Source organism: Doryrhamphus excisus, chromosome 14 (genome assembly GCF_030265055.1).
Source record: "Doryrhamphus excisus isolate RoL2022-K1 chromosome 14, RoL_Dexc_1.0, whole genome shotgun sequence".
In the NCBI taxonomy this organism is placed as follows: Eukaryota; Metazoa; Chordata; class Actinopteri; order Syngnathiformes; family Syngnathidae; genus Doryrhamphus; species Doryrhamphus excisus.
In genome coordinates, this window is record NC_080479.1 from 6,280,054 (window position 1) to 6,302,624 (window position 22,571).

Below are 22,571 nucleotides of genomic sequence, written 5' to 3' on the forward strand. Positions count from 1 at the left end.
ATTTTCCTTCACCCTTTCAATGTCTGCACTGTCTTTTTGTTTTTGCTGGTCCTTTCTGCTGCTACCAAACAGCATGATTTTAGTTTTACTTAGGTATAAGGACAATCTATTATTATCAACCCATCTTTTTAATATGACCATTTCTTCTCTGACCTTTCTAATGATTGTCTGTGCTCGCTCTGGAACAAAAAGCAGTGGTATCAACCGCAAATAATACCAGCTTTAAGTCTTTCTTAACTTTGCAGATGTCATTGATGTATAAGTTGAACAGTTTTGGTCCCAGTATTGACCCCTGGGGTAGTCCGCACGTAATATTCAAACTTGTTCTCCTAGCTTAAGATATTGGGCGCTGCCTCCAACCGGACCTGCCCGAGGACGAGCACTCAGTGTCAGACTTTGTCAGAATCACCGCTGGTGCTGTGGAGCTCAGAAGCCGGACGTTTTTTGCGAGACAGTGAGTACTCTCCACCTCTGTGGACGCACAGCATGTCTGACATGAATGCACCTTTCCTGGCGAGACCACGCTGCTTCTGGCTCCAGCAAATGTTTGGCGGATATTTCATGTTCTCAAAAACGGCCCTGTGCAAAAATGCCATTGACAGATGAAACTATTTTTCTCCTGCTGGGAATCACCAACTATAATAACATCTGCCTGAGGTTGTTTCATAAACAGATAGGCAGAGGTTGGGGGAGGGCAGAGAGTGTATGGCGTCTACATCCACGCTCTCTGAAAGCCAGCGTTTTGAGCCATCTTTCAGGGCTCACTTCCAAATGCGCAAACCCTGTCATCTGAAACTTTGGCATGGTTCAACACCAGAATACAACATTTTAACTACATTTTATAGGTCAGAAAAGTCATCCCTTTAAGGGATAGTTGGGATGTTTAGACATGCATATCCATCAACAGTGTAGGTCAGTTCATCCGGAAATTATTTGCAGCGCTTCACATTTACCACATTTTTTGATGTCACAGCTTTATTCCAAAATGGATTAAATACATTTTTTTCTCTGAAATTGTACACACAACACCCCATAACAGCAATGTGAAAAAAAACATTTTTGTAATTGCTAATTTATTAAAAATAAAGAAGTGACATGACCATAAGTATCCACAGCCTCTGCCCAATACTTTGTTGATGCCCCTTTGGCCAATTCCAGCCAAAGCGAGCGAGACAAGGTGTGCCTTTCCACATCGTGTCCAACCAACTGTTTACCACTCCAATGAAGCTACTGAAACATCTAAAGGATGATCAGTGGAAACAGAATGTACTTGAGCTCCATTTGGAGTTTCACGCCAAAGGCTGTGATACTTGTGTGATTATGTGATTATTCACTTTTTAATTTATAATACATTTCCCACAATTAAAAGAAAAACATTTTTCACATTGTCATTATGGGGTGTTGTGTGTAGACTTTTTGAGAAAAATATGCATTGAATCCATCCATCCATTTTCCTCCGCTTATCCGGGTCGCGGGGGCAGCAGTCTCGGTAGGGAAGCCCAGACTTCCCGGTCCCCGGCCACCTCCTCCAGCTCCACCGGGAGGACACCAAGGCGTTCCCAGGCCAGCTGTGAGACAAAATCCCTCCAGTGTGTCCTAGGTCTGCCCCGGGGCCTTTTCGGGCTGGTCATGCCCGGAACACCTCACCAGGGAGGCGTCCGGGAGGCATCCAGACTAGATGCCCGAGCCACCTCAACTGACACTTCTTGATGTGAAGGAGGAGCGGCTTCTCAGTCTATCTCTTAGGGTGACTCCAGCTACCCTATGGGGAAACTCATTTCAGCCGCCTGTATCCGCCATCTCATGACCTTCAGTCATGAGCCAAAGCTCATGACCATAGGTGAGGGTGGGAACATAGATCGACCGGTAAATTGACAGCTTTGCCTTCCGGCTCAGCTCTCTTTTCACCACGACGGTCCGGTACAGCAACCGCATAACTGCCAAGGCTGCGCAGATCCGCCTGTCGACCTCACGCTCCCAGACTAAGAGTGATTCAGAAGACCCTTCTGACTAAAGCCAAGAGGAGGAACCGTACCTCGCCCGGATGTGAGATACTGGGGCTTCACCCTGGAGCCAGGCCCGGGGGAAGGGCTCACAGGCGAGCGTCTGGTGGTTGGGCCTTCACCAGTGGGGCCCGGCCGGTCCCAGCCAGAATAAGCCACACAGGATCTCCCCCTTGTAGACCCACCACTTTGTTTTCGGCGGGCAAATCTGAATTGAATCAATTTTGGAATAAGGCTGTGACATAAACAAATGTGGAAAATATGAAGCGCTGTGAATACTTTCCAAATGTCCTGTACGTCAACGGTGACATTTGGTCCCATCAGCCCACTGGTGCTCAGATGGCGATACCCTGTCCTTTGTTGTGTGTGTTCCACACTGTTTACATGCACAGATGGCGATAGCCTGTCCTTTGTTGTGTGTGTGTTCCACACTGTTTACTGGCACGGATGGCGATAGCCTGTCCTTTGTTGTGTGTGTGTTCCACACTGTTTACTGGCACGGATGGCGATAGCCTGTCCTTTGTTGTGTGTGTTCCACACTGTTTACATGCACGGATGGCGATAGCCTGTCCTTTGTTGTGTGTGTTCCACACTGTTTACTGGCACGGATGGCGATAGCCTGTCCTTTGTTGTGTGTGTTCCACACTGTTTACTGGCACGGATGGCGATAGCCTGTCCTTTGTTGTGTGTGTGTTCCACAGTTTACTGGCACGGATGGCGATAGCCTGTCCTTTGTTGTGTGTGTGTTCCACAGTTTACTGGCACGGATGGCGATAGCCTGTCCTTTTGTGTGTGTGTGTTCCACAGTGGAAGTGGAAGCGAGTGAGTGTGAGGTGTGAGTTTCGTGAGGAGGCATTTTTGTCATGTAAATGTATTAGTGCTTTGAAAGCATATTGTTTTGAGAAGCCAAACTCATGACTTAAATGACTCAGGAACTAACCAGAACAATATTCCTCATCACTGAAATCTGGCCAGAACTGGACACTACAGTGCTGAAGGAGATGATAACTTCATGTGAAAATATTCCAACTATCCTTAAAATATCATTATCATTCATTGTACTAATTCTGACCAACATCTCTGATGTGAACACACTGGAGAGACTTACCAGCCTTGTGGAAGTCCTCAGTCACCTGTACAGCACCTGCACCAACACATGACATCATCATACACAGCACCATAGGGTATGGCATCATCATAGGGTATGGCATCATCATAGGATATGATATTAAAGGGTATGACATCATCATAGGGTATGATATCATCATAGGGTATGATATGGGTATGATATCAGGGTATGATATCATCATAGGGTATACATCATCATAGGGTATGACATCATAAGGTATGATATCATTGGGTATGAACTAGGTTATAACATAATCACAGGGAATGCTATCATAGGGTACGATATATAGAGCAGGGGTCATTTCCAGTCTTATTGGCTCCATGCATGGAGTTTGTTGCTGGCAAGCTTGCCTTTTGGAAGGTACCTCTTGGCATGCCTTCTGACAGTGAGCATTCCAGCAGAAGTCCTGAATAGTGGGAAACCTGTACCACTGGGCCGCCGCATACCCTTCTACCTACCCTAAATGCTGGGAGGAAGGACACATTCCTCATGCGTGATGCAAACATTGTCACCCTGTATAAAAACAAGGGTGACAAAAGCGACTGTAACAACTACCGAGGTATCTCCCTCCTGAGCACTGTGGGGAAGGTCTTCACACATGTCACCCTTGCCCGCCTGCAGACCCTCACCTCCTACATCTGCCAATGTGCCTTCCGTGCTGACCGGTCAAACGTGGACATGGTATTCTCCCTGGTCAGCTCTAAGAGAAGTGCCAGGAACAGCAGATGTCTCTCTTTGTCGCTTTCATCGATCTAACAAAGGCATTTGATTTCGTCAGCAGGAGCGAACTTTCAGTTCCTTAAGAAGATCGGCTGCCCCCCCACACCTGCATACTGTCATCACCTCTTTCCAAGACAACATGCACAGCACACTGTGCTTCAGCGGTGCCACGTCTGGGGCTTTTCCTGTCAGCAGTGGTGTGAAAGCAGGGCTGTGTCCTTGCACCAACGCTCTTCGGCCTTTTGTTCTCCTTGCTCCTTCAATACGCTTTTAAAGACTGCGGCGAAGGGGTGTACATTCACACCCGAGCCGATGGCAAGCTCTTCAACATTGCCGCCGCCGTGCCAAGACCAAAGTGAGAGAGGTGCGAGATGCTCTTCGCGGATGATGCAGCCCTAGTTTCGCATATGGATCATGGACTGCAGCAGCTCGTCAGTAGTTTCTCTGCTGCCGGCAAGGAGTTTGGGCTCACCTTCGGCCTGAAGAAAACCAATGTCATGGCTCACGGCACAGACCATCCCCCAACCATCGCCATTGATGGGCATGTGCTGAACACTGTGGGAAACTTCACCCACCTTGGGTCCTCCATCTCAAGCTCGCACACACTGGAAACAGAAGTGAGCAGCAGAATCGCCAAGACCGCAGTAGTCATGTCGAAACTGCACCAGAGTCTGGAATATCTCCAGTCTCACGGAAAAGACTAAGATGCGTGTCTACCAAGCCTCTGTGCTTAGCACCCTCCTTTACAGCAGCGAAGCATGGACCCCCTACGCAGGCATGAGAAGAGACTCCACAGCTTCCACCTCAGATGCCTACGATGCATTCTCTACGTCCGTTGCAGGACAAAATCCCAGACAGGGAGATACTACAGCGAGCAGGCATGAAGAGAATTGTGGCCATCTTGAGGGGCAGACGTTTGCGCTGACTCGGCCTCGTGCGCAGGATGGATGCAGGTCAAATTCCAAAGGACATCCTGTAGGAGAACTTGTTGAGGGCACACGACCAACTGGGAGCCCCTGCCTCCGCTTCAAAAACGTCTGCCAAAGAGACATGAAGCAGTGCAATATCGATGTCTCCTACTGGGACAGCCTTGCTGAGGACCGGTCTTCCTGGCAACTAACTGAAATCTGGCGTAAAGGTGGCTGAGGATGCCAGAAATGCAGCTTTGGCTAAGAGAAGGCGGAAGCAGAGTGCTAGCCACAACAATCAACATTCGTCTGCAAAAAATGCAAGGGGGACTGCCACTCGAGGGTGGGACTGTTCAACCACTCCCACCGTTGCCGCTGACCTCCCATCTCTACGGAACTCCTCCATCGTCTCATGAAGACAGAAGGATGCCAGAGACAGAGGTGGTATAGGGTATGACATCATCATAGGGTATGATATAGCGTATGACATCATAGGGTATGATGTAGAGTATGACATCATCATAGGGTATGATATAGCGTATGACATCATAGGGTATGATGTAGAGTATGACATCATCATAGGGTATGACATCATCATAAGGTATGATATAGGGCAGGGGTTGGCAACCTGTACTATGAAGAGAGCCATTTAACAAAGGCCCACTAAAGAAAAGCCTGGAGCCACAAAACATCGGTTTAAAACCAAAACGCTCTTCTTCGTCTTATAAATTCTACACCTGAAGAAATTATGAATCTCCCACTGTTTTGGCTGACAAATTTGGAGGGAATTTTGGGGTATCGTAGTAGTTCAGATAATAAACAACCAGTTGATGGAATACTCTTGCTAGTATTTGTTATAAACTTACATAAATGTATGTGTCAATTATCTGATTTGTTTACTCTGGCACAATCAAGTTCCCATGCCGCTGTTTTTAAAATGATCTCTAATTCATTTTATAGAAATGTCAAATAGCTCCTGGAAAGTGAGACTTTTGTCCTCCATGTTTATCTGTGTGAGAGAGAACCGAATAGCATCCTTTCGGCTCATCCAATCACCAGTCAGGACTCAGCCAGGATGCCTTCATGGTCTCACACAAAGTTGGATTTTTTTCTATTTTAACTCATTACAAAGATGTGCATTTTCCCCACTCGGGTGTTAAAATATTTGAGCTTTGCAAAGGGAGCCACAATAAGGAGGCTGAAGAGCCACATGCAGCTCTGGAGCCACGGGTTGCTGATCCCTGCACTATATCATACCCTATGATGATGTCATAAGCTATAGCATACCCTGTGATGATGTCATATGCTATATCATACCCTATGATGATTCATACCGTATATCATACCCTATGATGATGTCATATGCTATATCATACCCTATGATGATTCATACCGTATATCATACCCTATGATGATGTCATATGCTATATCATACCCTATGATGATTCATACCGTATATCATACCCTATGATGATGTCATATGCTATATCATATCCTATGATAATGTCATACCCCATATTGGGGGTCGGCAACCCCCAGAGAGACGCACGCGGCTCTTTAGCGCCGTCCTAGTGGCTCCCTGGAGTTTTTTGAAAAATGTTTGAAAATGGAAAAAGATGGGGAAGAGAAATATATTTTTGGTTTTAATATGGTTTCTGTAGGAAGACAAACGACTCAAACATTCTTAATGTTTTCCAATGCTGTAAAATGTGTAGAGTAAATATTACATTTCAACATTTCTGTCAATGAAGATTTGCGTCATAGCCCGCGACACACATTTCTATGCCCTGCTACAACAGGTGGCTGTTGTAAACAAACCGGCGGCTGTGTGATGGGCCATGGATCCCAAAGGGAAAAAGAGAAAAATAACTGAGGATTAAATGTTTCTTGTACCTTTCTTGGACTGAATCTTTTGCATTCATTGCATTCATCTTACATGCCCGATGTTGAGAAGCTGACCAGTCATGTCCGAAAACAGAAGTCACATTAACGGGTAAGAACACAATCCTGTGACACATATTTAGTAACAAAGTGGCTGTTTTAAAGTGATTTCTGATTTTCGCCAGTATATATTTGGTATGACACTTAGGGATATTATTGTGTTTTGTTCCTCGGGTCGAGTGTTACAGGCATTTGCCTTGGACAGCTATGTAGGGTGGACTTGCATGACCTTTGAACCAGGAAGTTCGGTGTAAAATGTCTCGGGGCTGGAATGTTAAAATCCAGTTGGTTGGAAGCAACAAGTAACATTTTCCTTCTCTGCTGAAGTCAGGTCGCCCTTCGGAGCTGAATAACACTGACAAGTTGACACGTTGGTTCGGTAGATAGTTCATCTACATCTACCTACCTATCTACCTACCTACCTACCTACCTACCTACCTGACAAGTTAACACCAGGATAGCTACGTTGGTTGTGTGTCAAAAGAGGACAGCTGCTGCGTTTTACCCTTGCACCGATTTGCTTGGCATTTGCACAGAAATCAAACGTAAACTATTAATTTGATTTTATATACTTCACATTTTCAAAAGGCTTTCGTTTTATTTTTATAAATGCAGGCTGCGTTTTGTTGCACTGTTTGTTGCCCAGATTAAGGGCAGGGGGTTATGCACGTTCGATTTTGTTGTTTTTTCGAATCCTCGAAATAAAAAAATCGGATTTCTATATTGCATTTCTTTAATTTCATCAAATCAATGGAACATAATTTATCAATATTGTAACGGTCGAGTGGTTAGCGCGCAGACCTCACAGCTAGGAGACCTGAGTTCAATCCCACCCTCGGCCATCTCTGTGTGGAGTTTGCATGTTCTCCCCATGCATGTATGGTTTTCTCCGGTACTCCGGTTTCCTCCCCCATTCCAAAAACATGCTAGGTTAATTGGCCACTCCAAATTGTCTATAGGTATGAATGTGGGTGGGAATGGTTGTTGTCTATATGTGCCCTGGGATTGGGTGGCAAACCAGTCCAGGGTGTACCGCACCTCACGCCCAAAGACAGCTGGGATAGGCTCCAGCACCCCCTTGTGAGGGTAAACGGTAGAAAATAAATGAATGAATGAAGTTAAACTTGAGGCGGCATCGTACGACAGAGTAGTCATCGTGCGTCATTCCCTACAGGATACGCTGCAGGGAAAATAAACATTTAATCATGAAGTCATTATGTATTTGTAGCCAACGTAGTCATTTTGATAGTAGGCTAATACTATAGATACATACAGCATGTGTTGCCTTCATTATAAGGCTTTGAGGATTTTTATAAGGCTTTTTGCTTTTGGTTTTTTTGGTCCAACATGGCTTGGGTTGGGTTGGGTTGCAGACCCCTGTCATAGGGTATGGCATCAGGTATGATATAGGGTATGATATCAGAGGCTATGACATCAGGGTATGATATCATAGGCTATGATATAGGTTATTACATCAGGTATGATATCATAAGATATGATATCATAGGGTATGACATCAGGTATGATATCATAAGATATGATATCATAGGGTATGACATCAGGTATGATATATGGTATGATATCATAGGGTATGATCAAGTGTATTACATCATAGGGTACGATATAGGGTATGACATTATTATAGGGTACGATATTGGGTATGATATAGGGTATGACATCATACATGACATGAATAATATCATCATTATGACCCAACGTTTGCGATGGGAGTAAATTCACTAATCTAATTAGCATTAGGAAATCACCTGGCTCAGACGCTCATCAAAATGTCCGATCCACTTGGCATTCTCCTTCACCTCTCTCATGCAAACACGAGCATCATCATCATCATTACCACCGCTGCTTTCTACGCTATTAGTATATTTCCGGCAGCACATTCTCCTGTGGCTGTGCCTCTTCTGTGTTTTTTTACATTCCCGCTACCTCCCCCCCATCATAGTGGTGCTTTGACCACCCTTGCTACACACAACGTATATGTCGTGAATCCTCTGGGATGTCCCCTCCAGTGGCCCACAACACGGTGAAGCTCCAAAAATGTGTGTCACATTGTGGTGACAGCCGGAAGCACTGCGCTTCCGTGTACAGCAGAAAAACAAGCTATGATATTGGTGATGCCATCATGATAGGGTATGATATCATGATAGGGTATGATATGGCTGATGATATCATGATAGGGTCTGATATTATGACAGGGTATGATATGGCTGATGATATGATGATAGGGACTGATATCATGATAGGCTATAATATCGCTGATGCTATGATAGGGTATGATATCGCTGATGATATCATGAGTCTGATATTATGGTGTAAGAATGTATTCACTATTGTAATGTATTGTAATGTAAGAGTTCCCACCAACAGGCCACTCTCGGCCAGACACCTCAGACCGCAATGCATATTGTGTGTTGTCTGACCCCTTTGTTTGGCAAAGGTCATAACAACTGCCAGAATTCTGTATTTATTTCTGGCATTCTATTTCCTACTACTACTAACTACTACTACTACAAATTTTTTTCACAACAATGTCACGGGTGATGATATCATGATAGTGTGTGATATCATAGGTGATGATATGATTAGGGTGTGATATGATTATAGCATATGATATCATGGGTGATGATGTCATGATTAAGGTATGCTATCATGGGTGATGATATCATGGCAGGGTATGATACGGGTTATTGAGCAGAGACATGTGAAAAGACTCACTGGAGTGTAGTGGAGTTCCTGATGCCTCTGCAAAGACTAAAAGGGAAGATGTTTAACTTTGACTAGTGTGTTAGTACTGGTGTTATCCCTGGTGGACGAAGCTTACTTGGGGCTGTTGCCATGGTAACGGTGTCAGTGCGCCATGTGTGTGTTCCTGTAAGAAAAGAGGTACATAAAACCTAATGATCTTGGCCATGCAAGCGCTAGTGCCAAAAAGCACCTGAGTGCGGAGTGTGTGCCAGGTCGCCATCTGCCAGCTCGGTGCGGGTGACCACAGGCGAGGACCCTGTAACTGACACGTACGGCATACGGCGGGATAAGAAACATGGCTGACCGGAAACACAACATTCGATGTTTACTGATGCTCACTGGTGCTGTCACGGTGCCTGCTGACACTGGCGGTCCAAAGATGAAGAAAAGCATTGATTGTGGAACCCCGCGGTAGAACGGTCGTACCCGTGGGGGCCCACGGGACGCTGTGAGCGTGAAGATCCCTGAAGGACGCCGGTCGGGCGGACACTGAGAATAATAGCAAACACTCAGATGAAGCTTCTGCCTTGGTCCCTTTCGTGAGACCTGTGAGATGGTGACCTCCATCTGTGTCCATCAGCTGACTTCCTGCTGGATGACAGCCATCTTTCATCACTACTACCTCTCCTCCATCAAGTACTCTAGGTACTTCCCAAAAACTCCTGTCAACTATTATACACTCTAATACACCTCTTACTGCTGTGTGAGCTACTGTTTATTATACACTCTAATACACTCTATTACCATATAGAGTGTAGTAGAGGTAGTCGTAGTGTGTGTGCTAGTATTACCGTATAGTGTGTAGTAGTAGTAGTAGTAGTGGTGTGTGTGTGGTAGTATTACGTATAGAGTGTAGTAGTAATAGTCGTAGTAGTAGTAGTGTGTGTGCAAATATTTCTGTATAGAGTGTAGTAGTAGTAGTAGTAGTGGTAGTAGTGTGTGTAGTACCTGTCTGTTGAGCTGGTGATGAGAAAGATGCTGAGGAGAACCAAGTCGAAGAAATGATCACCATGCAGTGAGGGTGTGTAGTATTTTTTGACATAAGAGTACTGCTTTTTAGTACATGAGTCCTGCCGGGCAGTGGATTGGTCGTGGCTTGAGTGGGGACTAGAGGGTGATTGGCTGATGGCACGAGCGTCCATGAGACTTCCTTGATAGGATAAGAAAGAAAGAAGAGTTATGGAAAGTACACCAGTACTACCAGTAATACTGGTGAGAGGGAATATGTCCGACCTGTGGCGTCCATGCTGGTTGGTGTGCGGCCTGAAAGAAACCATGGTTGTTACTGACATTTCTATTGTCATAAGTGTCAAGTCTGTTGACGTCATATCAGCTCTGTCTACCTCTGGTGGACAATTCCAAGTACTACATTTGAAATATCATTTGGCGACCTCTAATGGTCATCAGGCTGTGGTAGCCAGGTGACTTGGTGATTAGCATTAGCAAGAGCCAACAGGACTGCAGACGAGAGAGAGATGTTGTGGTTGGGCTCACCCAGCAGGTCCAACAGGAAGTGATGTAAGTGCGCTTCCACGGTTCCTTCCAGAAGCAGATGGAGAAGGGAGTCACAGACATGTTTGCGGATCTATTGGTCATATATTAGCATGCTAATGGTAAAAATGTATGTAGTGTATAACATAGGTATGGTATATATGTATGCATAGCCATAATAAATATAATATTGGTCATACAGTATATATTGTCCTGAGAGCCAACATATGTAGTACTTGTTATAAACTCTATATAAGTATCCTTTAGACTTTTTTATGTGAATATAGTTGATGTCCAGAGGCCAAATGGTAAAGAATGCAAGTCTCCCTTACTTTTGTCCACGAATAAGATAAGATGGCAGTGACTCCGGTTTCCTGCCCCATTCCAAAAACATGCTAGGTTAATTGGCGACTCCAAATTGTCCATAGGTATGAATGTGGGTGGGAATGGTTGTTTGTCTATATGTGCCCTGTGATTGGCTGGTGACCAGTCCAGGGGGGACCCCGCCTCTCGCCCAAAGACAGCTGGGATAGGCTCCAGCACCCCCGCGACCCTCGTGAGGATAAGCAGTAGAAAATGAATGAATGAATGAAGATGGCTTAGAAGACCCCCCCTTCCCAAGGGGGACTCAAGGGTGGGACTATGAGGAGGATTCTGAGGAGGGGCAGAGGAAGCAGAGGAATCCGTCACACTAACACGAATCCAAGATGGTGGATATCTGGTGAGTTTTGTTTTGACAATGAATATTTCCTGCAGTAACATCGGCCAATCATCTGCAAGACTCTGTCTTCATCATCCCTGTCATCCAATGGGACGCACCTCTCCTGGACACTTACCTGCGTGCTCCAGGGGAGAAGCTCCACCCTCAAGTGACATCAGCACACCTGCGACAACGCTTCATTGATTGACAGGGCTGGAACATTGTATTCCCCGCCCCCTTTCTGCTTACCTGTTTGTCCCTCGGCTCCTCCCCTTCCGTTCAACAGCTTCTGTCCGTTACCTGGAGTGCTCCACAAACATTTGGGCATCATGATGCACATTGGATTGTTTTTAGAGAAGGCTGAGTTGGGAGGACATTACAAGGTCAAAGATGTTCACCGTTTGAATAAGAGTCCACCGCGTCAGAACCTGCACACACACACACACACACACACACATTGTGTAGCGCTTCAGTTCAGGGTCAAAGGTGAACTGGAGCCTATCCTAGCCGACCAAAGACAGACTCCACCCTGGACTGGGCGGACAGAAAGACAGATACGGTATTCCAGAATGTGAGCTTTACCACCAGAGCTGCCCGTGCTTCCGTCGGAATGTCCTCCGGCCGCGCCATCCTGCCAACCTGACGCATTGAAACAAGTCATCAACTCCTCAGACGTTTTCGTAGCAGCCGAGGATGTCGTCTGCTGCCGTTGGACTCACCGCTGCCATGGACAGTAGACGGCACGTGGGGTCTCATACCTGCAAAGAGGTGAGCTGAGGATGAGCCCTGATTGGCTCCAAGACATGCTAATGATGGAACCATGTGACCACTCAATGGAACCTTCATCTTTGAACAGCACGGAACATTTGGACAACATGGGACAAAGCAACATTTGAGCTCGGAAAACCTGAGCGCTCATCTTACCTGAAGCTCCGCCTGCCGTCTGGGGGGCACCAGGAGGTCCTGCTGGAGAGGAAGGTGGGGTGGGGGGTATGAATGCAGCTTGTGTTTCTTGCACTTAATTAAAAAAGTTCACAAAGATTCACTTTCATTCCAGGATTTGGTCTAATCCAAAAATCTCCAGCTTCAATTTGACTACTGATTCAGAAAAGGCCCCCATTCCACTCTCATGAGCCTCACAGTCACCTTCATCACTGCTAGGCCTGTCACCATAACACACTGATGGACAGATGACTAGCTATAGCTACACTTCACATCACAAGAGTTCTCATTCACAACCAGCGTCACTCTTGTACCGCTCTGAAAACAATAGCATTAAAGTTGTACATTAGCAATAAAGTCACATTTAGTAGTGCTGATATTAGTGGAATAAAGCGGCAATAGTAGAATAAATTGGTGACATTAGTGGAATAAATTGGTGACATTAGTGGAATAAATTGGTGACATTAGAGGAATAAAGTGGTGATATTAGTGGAATAAAGTGATATTAGTGGAATAAAGTGGTGATATTCATAAAATGCAGTGGTGATATTAGTGGAATACAGTGGGGATATTAGTAACATACAGTGGTGATATTAGTGGAATAAAGTGGTGATATTAGGAATAAAGTGGTGATATTAGTAAAATACAGCGGTGATGTTAGTGGAATAAAGTGGTGATAGTAGAATGAAGTCCTGATATTAGTGGAATAAAGTGGTGACATTAGAAGAATAAAGTGGTGACAGCAGAATGAAGTTGTGATATCAGTGGAATAAAGTGACCATATTAGTGGAATGAAGTGGTGATAGTAGAATGAAGTAGCGATATTAGTGGAATATAGTGGTCATATTAGTGGAATGAAGGGGTGATAGTAGAATGAAGTAGTGATTTTAGTGCAATATAGTGGTCATATTAGTGGAATGAAGTGGTGATATTAGTCGAATAAAGTGGCCACATTAGTGGAATAAAGTGGTTATAGTCGAATTAAGTCATGATATTAGTGGAACACAGTGGTGGTATTAGTGGTATAAAGTGATATTAGTAAAATATAGTGATATTAGTGGAATAAAGTGGTGACATTAGTGGAATACAGTGGTGATATTAGTGGTATAAAATGATATTAGTAAAATATAGCGGTCATATTAGTGGAATAAAGTGGTTATATTAGTAAAATAAAATACAGTGGTGATGTTAGTGGAATAAAGTGGCCATATTAGTGGAATAAAGTGACAGCAGAGTGAAGTTGTGATATTAGTGGAATAAAGTGGTGACATTAGTGGAATACAGTGGTAATATTAGTGGAATAAAGTGGTGACATTAGTGGAATACAGTCGTAATATTAGTGGTATAAAGTGATATTAGTGGAATAAAGTGGTGATATTAGAATATTGTTGTGATATTAGTGGAATGTAGTGGCCATATTAGTGGAATAAAGTGGTGATAGTCAAATGAAGTCCTGATATTAGTGGAACACAGTGGTGATATTTGTGGAATGAAGTGGCCATATTAGTGGAATAAAGTGGTGATAGTAGAATGAAGCCCTGATGTTAGTGGAATACAGTGGTATATTAGTGGAATAAATTGGTGATAGTAGAATGAAGTAGTGATACTAGTGGAATAAAGTGGTGACATTAGTAGAATAAAGTTGTCATATTAGTGAAATAAAGTGGTGATATTAGTGGAATAAAGTGGCCATATTAGTGGAATAAAGTGGTGATAGTAGAATGAAGTCCTGATATTAGTGGAATAAAGTGGTGATAGTAGAATGAAGTCCTGATATTAGTGGAATAAAGTGGTGGTGATTATTAGTGGAATACAGTGGTGATATTAGTAGAATAAAGTGGTCATATTAGTGGAATAAAGTCGTGACATCAGTAGAATAAAGTTATTTTTTTCAATAAAGTGAAAAAAAAAAAGCTCCCCGTTGGTAAAGCTACAGGGGTGGACGAGTTTCGCCCTGAATCTCTCAAGACTCTGGAAGTTGAGGGACTGTCTTGGCTAACACGTCTCTTCAACATTTAGTAGAAGTCGGGAACAGTACCTCTGGATTGGCACACCGGGGTGGTGGTTCCCCCTTTCAAGAAGGGTGTCCAGAAGTGTGTCCCAACTGTAGGGGGTCACACTCCTTAGCCTCCCTCGGAAAGTCTATTCCCGGGGCTGGAGTGAATGGTAGGACTGTTAATGGTACAACCTCGGCTACAAGAGGTCCAATGTGGTTTTCATCCTGGTCGGAACACTGGACCAGCTCTACACCCTTGCAAAGGTACTGGAGGGTACATGGAAGTTTGCCCAACCAGCGGCGTCGCCAGACAGATTTCACGGGGGCACGTGCCCCAGTATTGATCTGCAGTGCCCCAGTAAAAATGTCACCAAATTTAAAAAAAATCACTTCAGAGTTTTAAGTCCAAGGCACATACTACTTAGTATGGCAATGCATTGCTGCTGTATTCACTCCACATAAACAATGGCACATGGCTAATTAATATGATAATTTATTCAAGTGTAGAGACTTCAGCTGATAGTACTTGTGTGTCAACTCAAGTCAAGAGAGCGAGAGAAAGGGAGCAAGAGAGCGAGAGAGGGAGAGTGAGAGGCAGGCGATGAGAATCACTGCGTGAGGTAGGTAATATTAGCCAACAACAACTTGTTAAATATACTATTTTGATTTTGATTTGACTCTAACTGTAACTCCTAGCTAGATATCAGAAGGTTATTCGCCTGCAGCAGGGACAAAGCAGCAAGGAATGAGAGAAGTAACTGAAGTCCTAGCTAGACAGGCAACAGAAGTCTGTCTTAAGTTAATGCTAAGTTAGCTAACGTTATTCCTTGTATCAAGACAACTACATTCATTTGCTGTACGAGCTGTCGGGGGAACTTCCAGTGAGTTTCATGGTTCATGGTCTGTTCATGGTCCGCTGGTTCTGCTCAGGAACCAGCATCCTGAGCATCCTGAACTCTGCATCAATGATGATTTTGAGTAAGCTTGTGTCGACAGATATAGCCTAAGGATGGTGCAGTGGTTCTCAAATGGTCTATCTTCAGGAAGAAGAAGAAGAAGATCTGTTCAAACTTGCCTATTCCCTTTAACAGCTTCACATGGTCCCTCCTCCCCCTATTTATTGTATGTTCTTATTTATTGTTTGTTGTCTTTTATCTTGTTTTGTATGTTTTTGTTTGTTTTTTGTATTTTATATTGGTGTTTTTATCTCCTGTACAGCGACCTTGGGTGTCCTGAAAGGCGCTTTTAAATAAAATGTATTATTATTATTATAAGAAAAACATTTTCCCCTAAGATCAAGTCGTGAGCCACATTTTTAAACCATTCAAGTTTATTTCACAGAAAATGGCTCCACACTTGGCTGAGAAGCACAATGAGGCAGGATAGGCTTCACCATCTTGCCATCATGTCAGTGGAGAGTGAGGAACTTTCCAAGTGAAGCCACAGCCAAGTGATTGACCACTTTGCAAAACTGAAAACAAGACGTTACAGTTTACTTCCCAAAAATGATTCCCTGAAGAGACACACAACAGTTGTTGTGTTTTTGTAATGGTTTAATGTAATAGTTTACAAGTCTAGAGTAAAGTGCACAAGTAGGTCAAATGCATTAGCGCAGTACTTTTCAGATGGTTAATCAAAGATCTAGTCAACAACATAGTCTGATATGATTGAATAGTTTAAAGATCTATTTATCTTTGGTGATAAATAAGTGTTGAATTCTCTTGCGCTCTTTGCGTGCTCTCATGAATTCTGTGTGCCCCAGGTGTGCCCCAGTACAGTATCAGGTCTAGTGATGCCCTGTGCCCAACCGGTCTACATAGGCTTAGTGGACTTGGAAAATTGAACTGTGTCCCTCGTGGGGTCCTGTGTGGAGTGCTCCAGGATCATGGGATTGGTGGCTAGTTACTACTGTACGTGCCATTGGGTTCTTTTACAACCGGAGCAGGATCTTGGTTGGCATTCAGGATCCAGCAGTAAATCCAACCTGTTTACGGGCCGTTGTGGTGAAAAGAGAGCACCTATGGTCATGAGCTGTGGGTCATGACAGAAAGAAGGAGATGGTGGATACAAGCGGCTGAAATGAGTTTCCTCCGTAGGGTGCCAGGACTCTACCCTATGAGATAGGGTGAAGTCAGTCACCGGGAGGGGCTCAGAGTAGAGCCACTTCTTCTTCACATGGAGAAGAGCCAGTTGAGGTGGCATCTAGTCCGGATGCCTCCCTGGTGAGGTGTTCCGGCATGCCCGGCCGGCAGAAGGCCCCGGGGCAGACCTAAGACACACTAGAGGGATTATGTCTCACAGCTGGCATGGGAATGCTTTGGGGTCCTCCTGGTGGAGCTGGAGGAGGGGGCCGGGGACGGGGAAGTCTGGGCTTCCCAACTGAGACTGCTGTCCCCGTGACCGGGATAGGTGGAGGAGAATGGAATGGAAAATAAATGGAAAGTGTTCGTATGAGTTGAAGAAATTAGTAGAAAAGCAGTGTGTATGATATATGATATGAGGCGTGAGAGAGGAAATGGAAGGAAGGAAGCTTTAATTTCTCTGGTGGCAGTAAACCAGCAGTTTAGCATTTAGATTAGCATGTCTTGCTCGCCCTTCTCACTTCCTCCTTCCTGACCCACCCCTTCCACAAGGCCAAAGGTCCCGTAAGTCCCAACCTTAACATAGCTGTCTCAGACAAAACTTGCCACTTTTTTGAAATCATACATTTATGACTTTATTCTTGAAATCTCAGTTGATTTACTTTTGTCAACGTGGCCCAAACATCCTTTATGTTTATGTTTATGAAGGTTATTGTCTGAATATTGAACAGAAAGCTTTGAAGTTGCCATTGCGTGCCAATTGCTTTGCATGTCCATGATGAGAGTTTAGGCTTGTTTAGGCACAAGGACGTGTTTGGTTTTCATGTCACCAGATGAGGATGGCTGAACTCGCCATGGGATGGTGTTTCCCACACAACAAAGTATGTAGTCAGTGTGTTGGCGGTACATTGTCACCTGGCTGTAGTGTGGGCGAGGCGAATACACCTGTCAATACTCCCTACACTCCATGTGCAGAGACTCGCTAGCGCGTGCACATGTCCGTTTCTCAGCAATTGCTTTTTATTTCTCTGTTGTTGATGGATGTATTGATTATCGTGACAGGCCTAATTACAGTTTAGATTGATTCACGTTTTTGTTATGTGGAAAGCTTAAAAGGTTAAAGGTCAGCCCATCTCTCACCCTCCTTTGTGGAGTCGTCATCATCTGAAAGGAAAACACATCCAGGTTTTTTATTGTTCTTGTTGTGTCACATGGACTTTGTTTGCCCAATGCTAAACGTCAACACCCATTTTCTCCTTTTGTTTCCCAAGGTTTAGCAAGATCCCATTGCTAGCTTCTTCAAGGTTCATGGGAGGATCCTCTTTATTTTCTTCACTTCATGGAGCATAATTAATTTTACCGTCAATTTAGGATTGACTTGCTGAAACGGTGCACTGCCGAGAGAAAGTGATCGACATGAAAGACACCATGCTTACTGAACAGGAAGAAAAATAGATGTAAACAAGCCTACCCTCCTCCTCCTCCGACTGCTCACCCTCCACCTCCTCAGTAGGCTCCGCCTCCTCATGCTCTGAAACACCACAACACCTCTCATGTCCCCACCGCATGTGCAGCATGGAGAATCCCTTCTTACCTTCCATAGGAGCAGCTGACACTGGCGGGACCAGGACGACCAGCAAGGACACCAAGATCAGGTTCCTGACGGAACACGAAGCAATCACTTCCCAATCGAGCGCTCACTTTACACCTAAATACTCTCGTTACTGAGGAACTCATCAGTTTGGCTTAGGTAGCTTCCTTCCTCATGAACTACTGTCATTTGGTCAAATCATTTACTTACCAACATATCCATCAATGCACAGCACTCTGTATGCCACGTCCTCGTACTATGGGTCACTCATAAGTCACTAATAAGTCCATAAGAGTCACTTCAATGCCTATCAATTAGGCCCTATTGTGTCCATGAAATAGTCAGCATTCATTCGTTCATTTTCTAACGCTTATCCTCACGAGGGTTGCGGGGGTGCTGAGCCTATCCCAGCTGTCTTCGGGCGAGAGGCGGGGTACACCCTGGACTGGTGGCCAGCCAATCACAGGGCACATATAGACAAACAATTTAGAGTGGCCAATGAAGCTCCAATGAAGAACATGCAAACCCCTCACATGGCCAAGAGTGGAATTTAACTCGGGTCTCCTAGCTGTGAGGCCTGCGCGCTAAACACTCGGCTGCTGTGCAGCCCATAGTCAGTATTGTGTTCATAAATTAGTTATTAATATGTCCATTAATTGAGATCCAGTAATTAGCCACTATCATATCCAGGAATTAGTCAGTATCATGTTCATGACTGCGATCCAGTAATTAACCACTATCAAATCCTGGTATTAGTCAGTATGGTGTTCATAAAAGAGATTCAGTAATTAGCCACTATCATATCCAAGATTTAGCCAGTATGGTGTTCAGAAATGAGATCCAGTAATTAGCCACTATCATATCCAGGAATTAGTCAATGTGGGCATCATAAATTCGATCCAGTAATTACCCACTGTCATATCCAAGAATTAGTCAGTGTCGTGTTCATAAATGAGATCCAGTTATTAGCCACAATCACATTCAGGAATTAGTCAGTATGGTGTTCAAATAAAGGTCCAGTACGTAGCCACTATCATATGAAAGACTTTGTAAGCATGGTGTTTATGAATGAGGTCCAGTAATTAGCCGCTATCATATGCAGGAATGAGTCAGTATGGTGTTAATTAAAAAGATCCAATAATTAGCCACCATCCTGGAATTAGTCAGTATTGTTGTAAAAAATGAGATCCAGTAATTAGCCACTATCATATGCAGGAATGAGTCAGTATGGTGTTCATAAATGAGATCCAATAATTAGCCACCATTATACCCTGGAATTAGTCAGTATTGTTGTCAAAAATGAGATCCAGTAATTAGCCACTATCATATGCAGGAATGAGTCAGTATGGTGTTCACAAATGAGATCCAATAATTAGCCACCATCTTACCCTGGAATTAGTCAGTATCTTGATCATAAATGAGATCCAGTAATTAGTCACTATCAAATCCAGGAAATTGTCACTATAGTGTTCAGAAAAAGATACAGTAATTAGCCACTACCATATCCAAGAATTAGTCAGTATGGTGTTCATAAATGAAATCCAGTAATTAGCCACTATCATATCCAAGAATTAGGCAGTATAGTGTTCATCAATGAGATCCAGTAATTAGCCGCTATCATCCAGGAATTATTCCCAATGGTATTCATAAATGAGATCCAGTAATTAGCCACTATCATATCCAGGAATTAGTCAGTATGGTGTTCATAAATGAGATTCAGTTATTACCCATGATCATATCCAGTAATTAGTCACTATCAACTACAGGAATTAGTCAGTATCGTGATCATAAATGAGATCCAGTAATTAGCCACTATCATATCAAGGAATTTGTCACTATGGTTTTCAGAAAAAAGATCCAGTAATTAGCCACTATCATATCCAAGAATTAGTCAGTATCATGATCATAAATGAAATCCAGTAATTATCCATTATCATATGCATGAATTAGTCAGTATCATATTCATAAATTTGATCCAGTAATTAGCCACCCTCATATCCAGGAATTAGTCAGCATCATGATCATAAATGAGAGCCAGTCATTAGCCACTATCATATCCAAGAATTAGTCAGAATGGTGTTCATAAAAAGATCCAGTTATTAGCCACTATCATATCCAAGAACCAGTCAGTATGTTGTTCATAAATCCAGTAATTAGCCACTATCAGAAAGCTTTACTCACCGTGGCGACATGATGCTTGTCTGGAGATCAGACCCTTGTCAGCACTTTATATCCAGGGGGCGGAGCTTTGCTACGGTGGGGCGAGGCTTGTACTAGAAACAGTGTGGCTCTCTTATGGAATGAGTTTGCTTCCACATCCTATGTGCAAGTCACTAAACCTTATTGCATATACAGCCACACTTCCACAGCCCGATGATGAATGTGCCCCAACATTGGGGCGTTGAGGCCCACTAGTTTGGTCGTGTATGAGGAAGACACTGCTAAACCTTAGATGGTTGACTTGATGCTGAACAAGCTGCTCTTTCAGTCCAACATCTGAAGTTGATAAACATGGTATGTCTGCTGGGATGAAGTGCTTCTGTGTGCTTGTTTATCAATCTTTGAATCTTCCTAACGATGTTCCACACAAACATGAAGACGAATGCACATCAAGGCTTGGTCAAGGCAATTCCAATTCGAGGCTTGGTCAGTGCTCCAATGACATCCGTTGAGATGTCACGTGATGTGTCATTGCATGTCCACACAGCATGAAGGCACATGAGCAAGGACAAATGGAGAAGAAAGGAGTCACAGACATGACATGATTCACATCAAGAAGTTCTTCCTGTGGACCCTCCCCACACTTTCTTCCCATGGTACACCCCTTTCAAAATAAGAGTACAGCAAGTGTGTAGCAGTCACTATGATAGGAGGCCATTTTTTAGGGTACAAAGATGTACGTGTGTGTGCGTGTGCATACGAGCGTGTAAATCTGTGGCCATGCGAGACCACCAGGCTTCCTCATTTATGCTTTTAGTGAAACTTCATCTTCACCAGAGTCGCTCTTCCATGTGGGCGAGCTGCCGTCTTGAGTAATCTGACTCCACCCCCTCCCACACACCTGCACCGAGTTTCAGGTTCTCTATGGACTAAGCAACCCGACATTCCATTGACCTTCTAAAACTTAAAAACACTAGCTGTTGTCTCTGTGCAAACTTTATTTGCTATCAAGTTGGACGCAGGGAAGGTAAGGAGATGATGGAAAGTCCACGTGGGAAGGCCATGCCGACATTCCTAAATCTTCTTGCTGTCAGGAAACTCCAAAAATAGCAAATAGTCATCCATCCATCCATCTTCTATGCTTCTTCTCCTTACGAGGTTCGAGGGGGTATGCTGGAGCCTATACCAGCTGACTGTGGGCGAGAGACTGGTCTACAACAAATGGCAGGGCCCATACGTACCTATTGACTAATGACACTCTCCAAACAACCTAACAAGCATGTTTTGTGGGAGGAAACCCAACACAGATGTTCCAAATGCAATGCCAACCCAGATCTTCTCCATCTCCTGTCTGTGTGGCCAACGTGCTAACCATGCAGTCACAAATATTAGAACTGATTTTTGACCTCCACCAAGTGCAAGAACAGAGGTTATGTTTTTTTTAATTGTTTTTTGGTTTGTTTATGTTCAAAATTACTTGAAAAGATGGGAATGCCTTTGGATGAAATGTTCAGGAGAAATGGGATACGGAAGAACTGATTACATTTTGGGAGTGGTTCACATCATCTGGATCCAGGAACTTTTGAAAAGAACATTTTGTGCATTTGTGCATAGAACTCCACAAAAAAGGGCCTCCAGCCGTGGCAAGCTCCCTTCCGCTCGCTGGTGTGTGGCCATCGATGCCCTTAGCTGATCGGCGGAAGGGATATGCGTTTTAAATATCGATACCCTGCATTTACACTGATGTTGGCTGATACCGATTGGTGGCCGATCGATCGGAGCATCCCAACACTGCAGTGATGGATGGCACATCATTTCATCGTTAGATTGTTAGCCATGACATTGACAATAAAGATTATATTCTATTAATAATGAGCAGAAAACAAGGGGAGCATCGAAAACATGCTTGTTATTAATGAGCCAATGAAGTGAACAACACTCCCAAATCATGTGACTTCCCCCAAAAGAATAGAATTCCCTGACAGAATTATTGTTGGATGATGCCCAATGCACTTTGGTACACTTTTCATTTCAAGTTGAACTTCTAAACCAAAACTTCCAAGAGGCAATCAGAAAGAGGAGAAGCTAGAAAGAACAGAGGTTATTCCAGAATCATGGAACCAGACCGCAACTCCACTTTTAGAAG

General features: G+C 44.0%; 2 protein-coding genes across 15 annotated transcripts in view; one reads left to right on the forward strand and one right to left on the reverse strand.

The window, feature by feature from the left end:
* Positions 1-7,931, forward strand: part of LOC131101402 (heat shock factor protein 1-like) — a 19,282-nt gene extending 11,351 nt beyond the window's left edge. Inside the window, exon 13 of the transcript XR_009119193.1 lies at positions 334-7,931. The gene's annotated coding sequence lies outside the window, so the exon portion shown is untranslated. The remainder of the gene's footprint in view (positions 1-333) is intronic.
* Positions 1-20,468, reverse strand: part of LOC131101404 (uncharacterized) — a 21,261-nt gene extending 793 nt beyond the window's left edge. For 2 of the 14 annotated variants that reach the window (XM_058046493.1, XM_058046491.1), the window contains exons 1-20: positions 20,447-20,462; positions 18,269-18,333; positions 18,146-18,205; positions 17,815-17,838; positions 12,580-12,672; positions 12,375-12,413; positions 12,238-12,294; positions 12,054-12,083; positions 11,905-11,955; positions 11,792-11,839; positions 10,959-11,003; positions 10,698-10,727; positions 10,528-10,614; positions 10,413-10,442; positions 10,026-10,055; positions 9,804-9,953; positions 9,655-9,726; positions 9,541-9,588; positions 9,435-9,470; positions 3,112-3,147 (exon numbers count right to left, since the gene is read on the reverse strand). In XM_058046493.1, coding sequence (XP_057902476.1) covers positions 3,112-3,147; positions 9,435-9,470; positions 9,541-9,588; positions 9,655-9,726; positions 9,804-9,953; positions 10,026-10,055; positions 10,413-10,442; positions 10,528-10,614; positions 10,698-10,727; positions 10,959-11,003; positions 11,792-11,839; positions 11,905-11,955; positions 12,054-12,083; positions 12,238-12,294; positions 12,375-12,413; positions 12,580-12,672; positions 17,815-17,838; positions 18,146-18,205; positions 18,269-18,333; positions 20,447-20,457 — 1,042 coding nt within the window. In that variant the 5' untranslated portion in view covers positions 20,458-20,462. Of the gene's footprint in view, positions 1-3,111; positions 3,148-9,434; positions 9,471-9,540; positions 9,589-9,654; positions 9,727-9,803; positions 9,954-10,025; positions 10,056-10,412; positions 10,443-10,527; positions 10,615-10,697; positions 10,728-10,958; positions 11,004-11,791; positions 11,840-11,904; positions 11,956-12,053; positions 12,084-12,237; positions 12,295-12,374; positions 12,502-12,579; positions 12,673-17,814; positions 18,069-18,145; positions 18,535-20,446 lie in introns of those variants that run through there. The other 12 variants (XM_058046497.1, XM_058046501.1, XM_058046500.1 and 9 more) reach the window with 12 other exon arrangements.
* Positions 20,469-22,571: the final 2,103 nt, after the last annotated feature.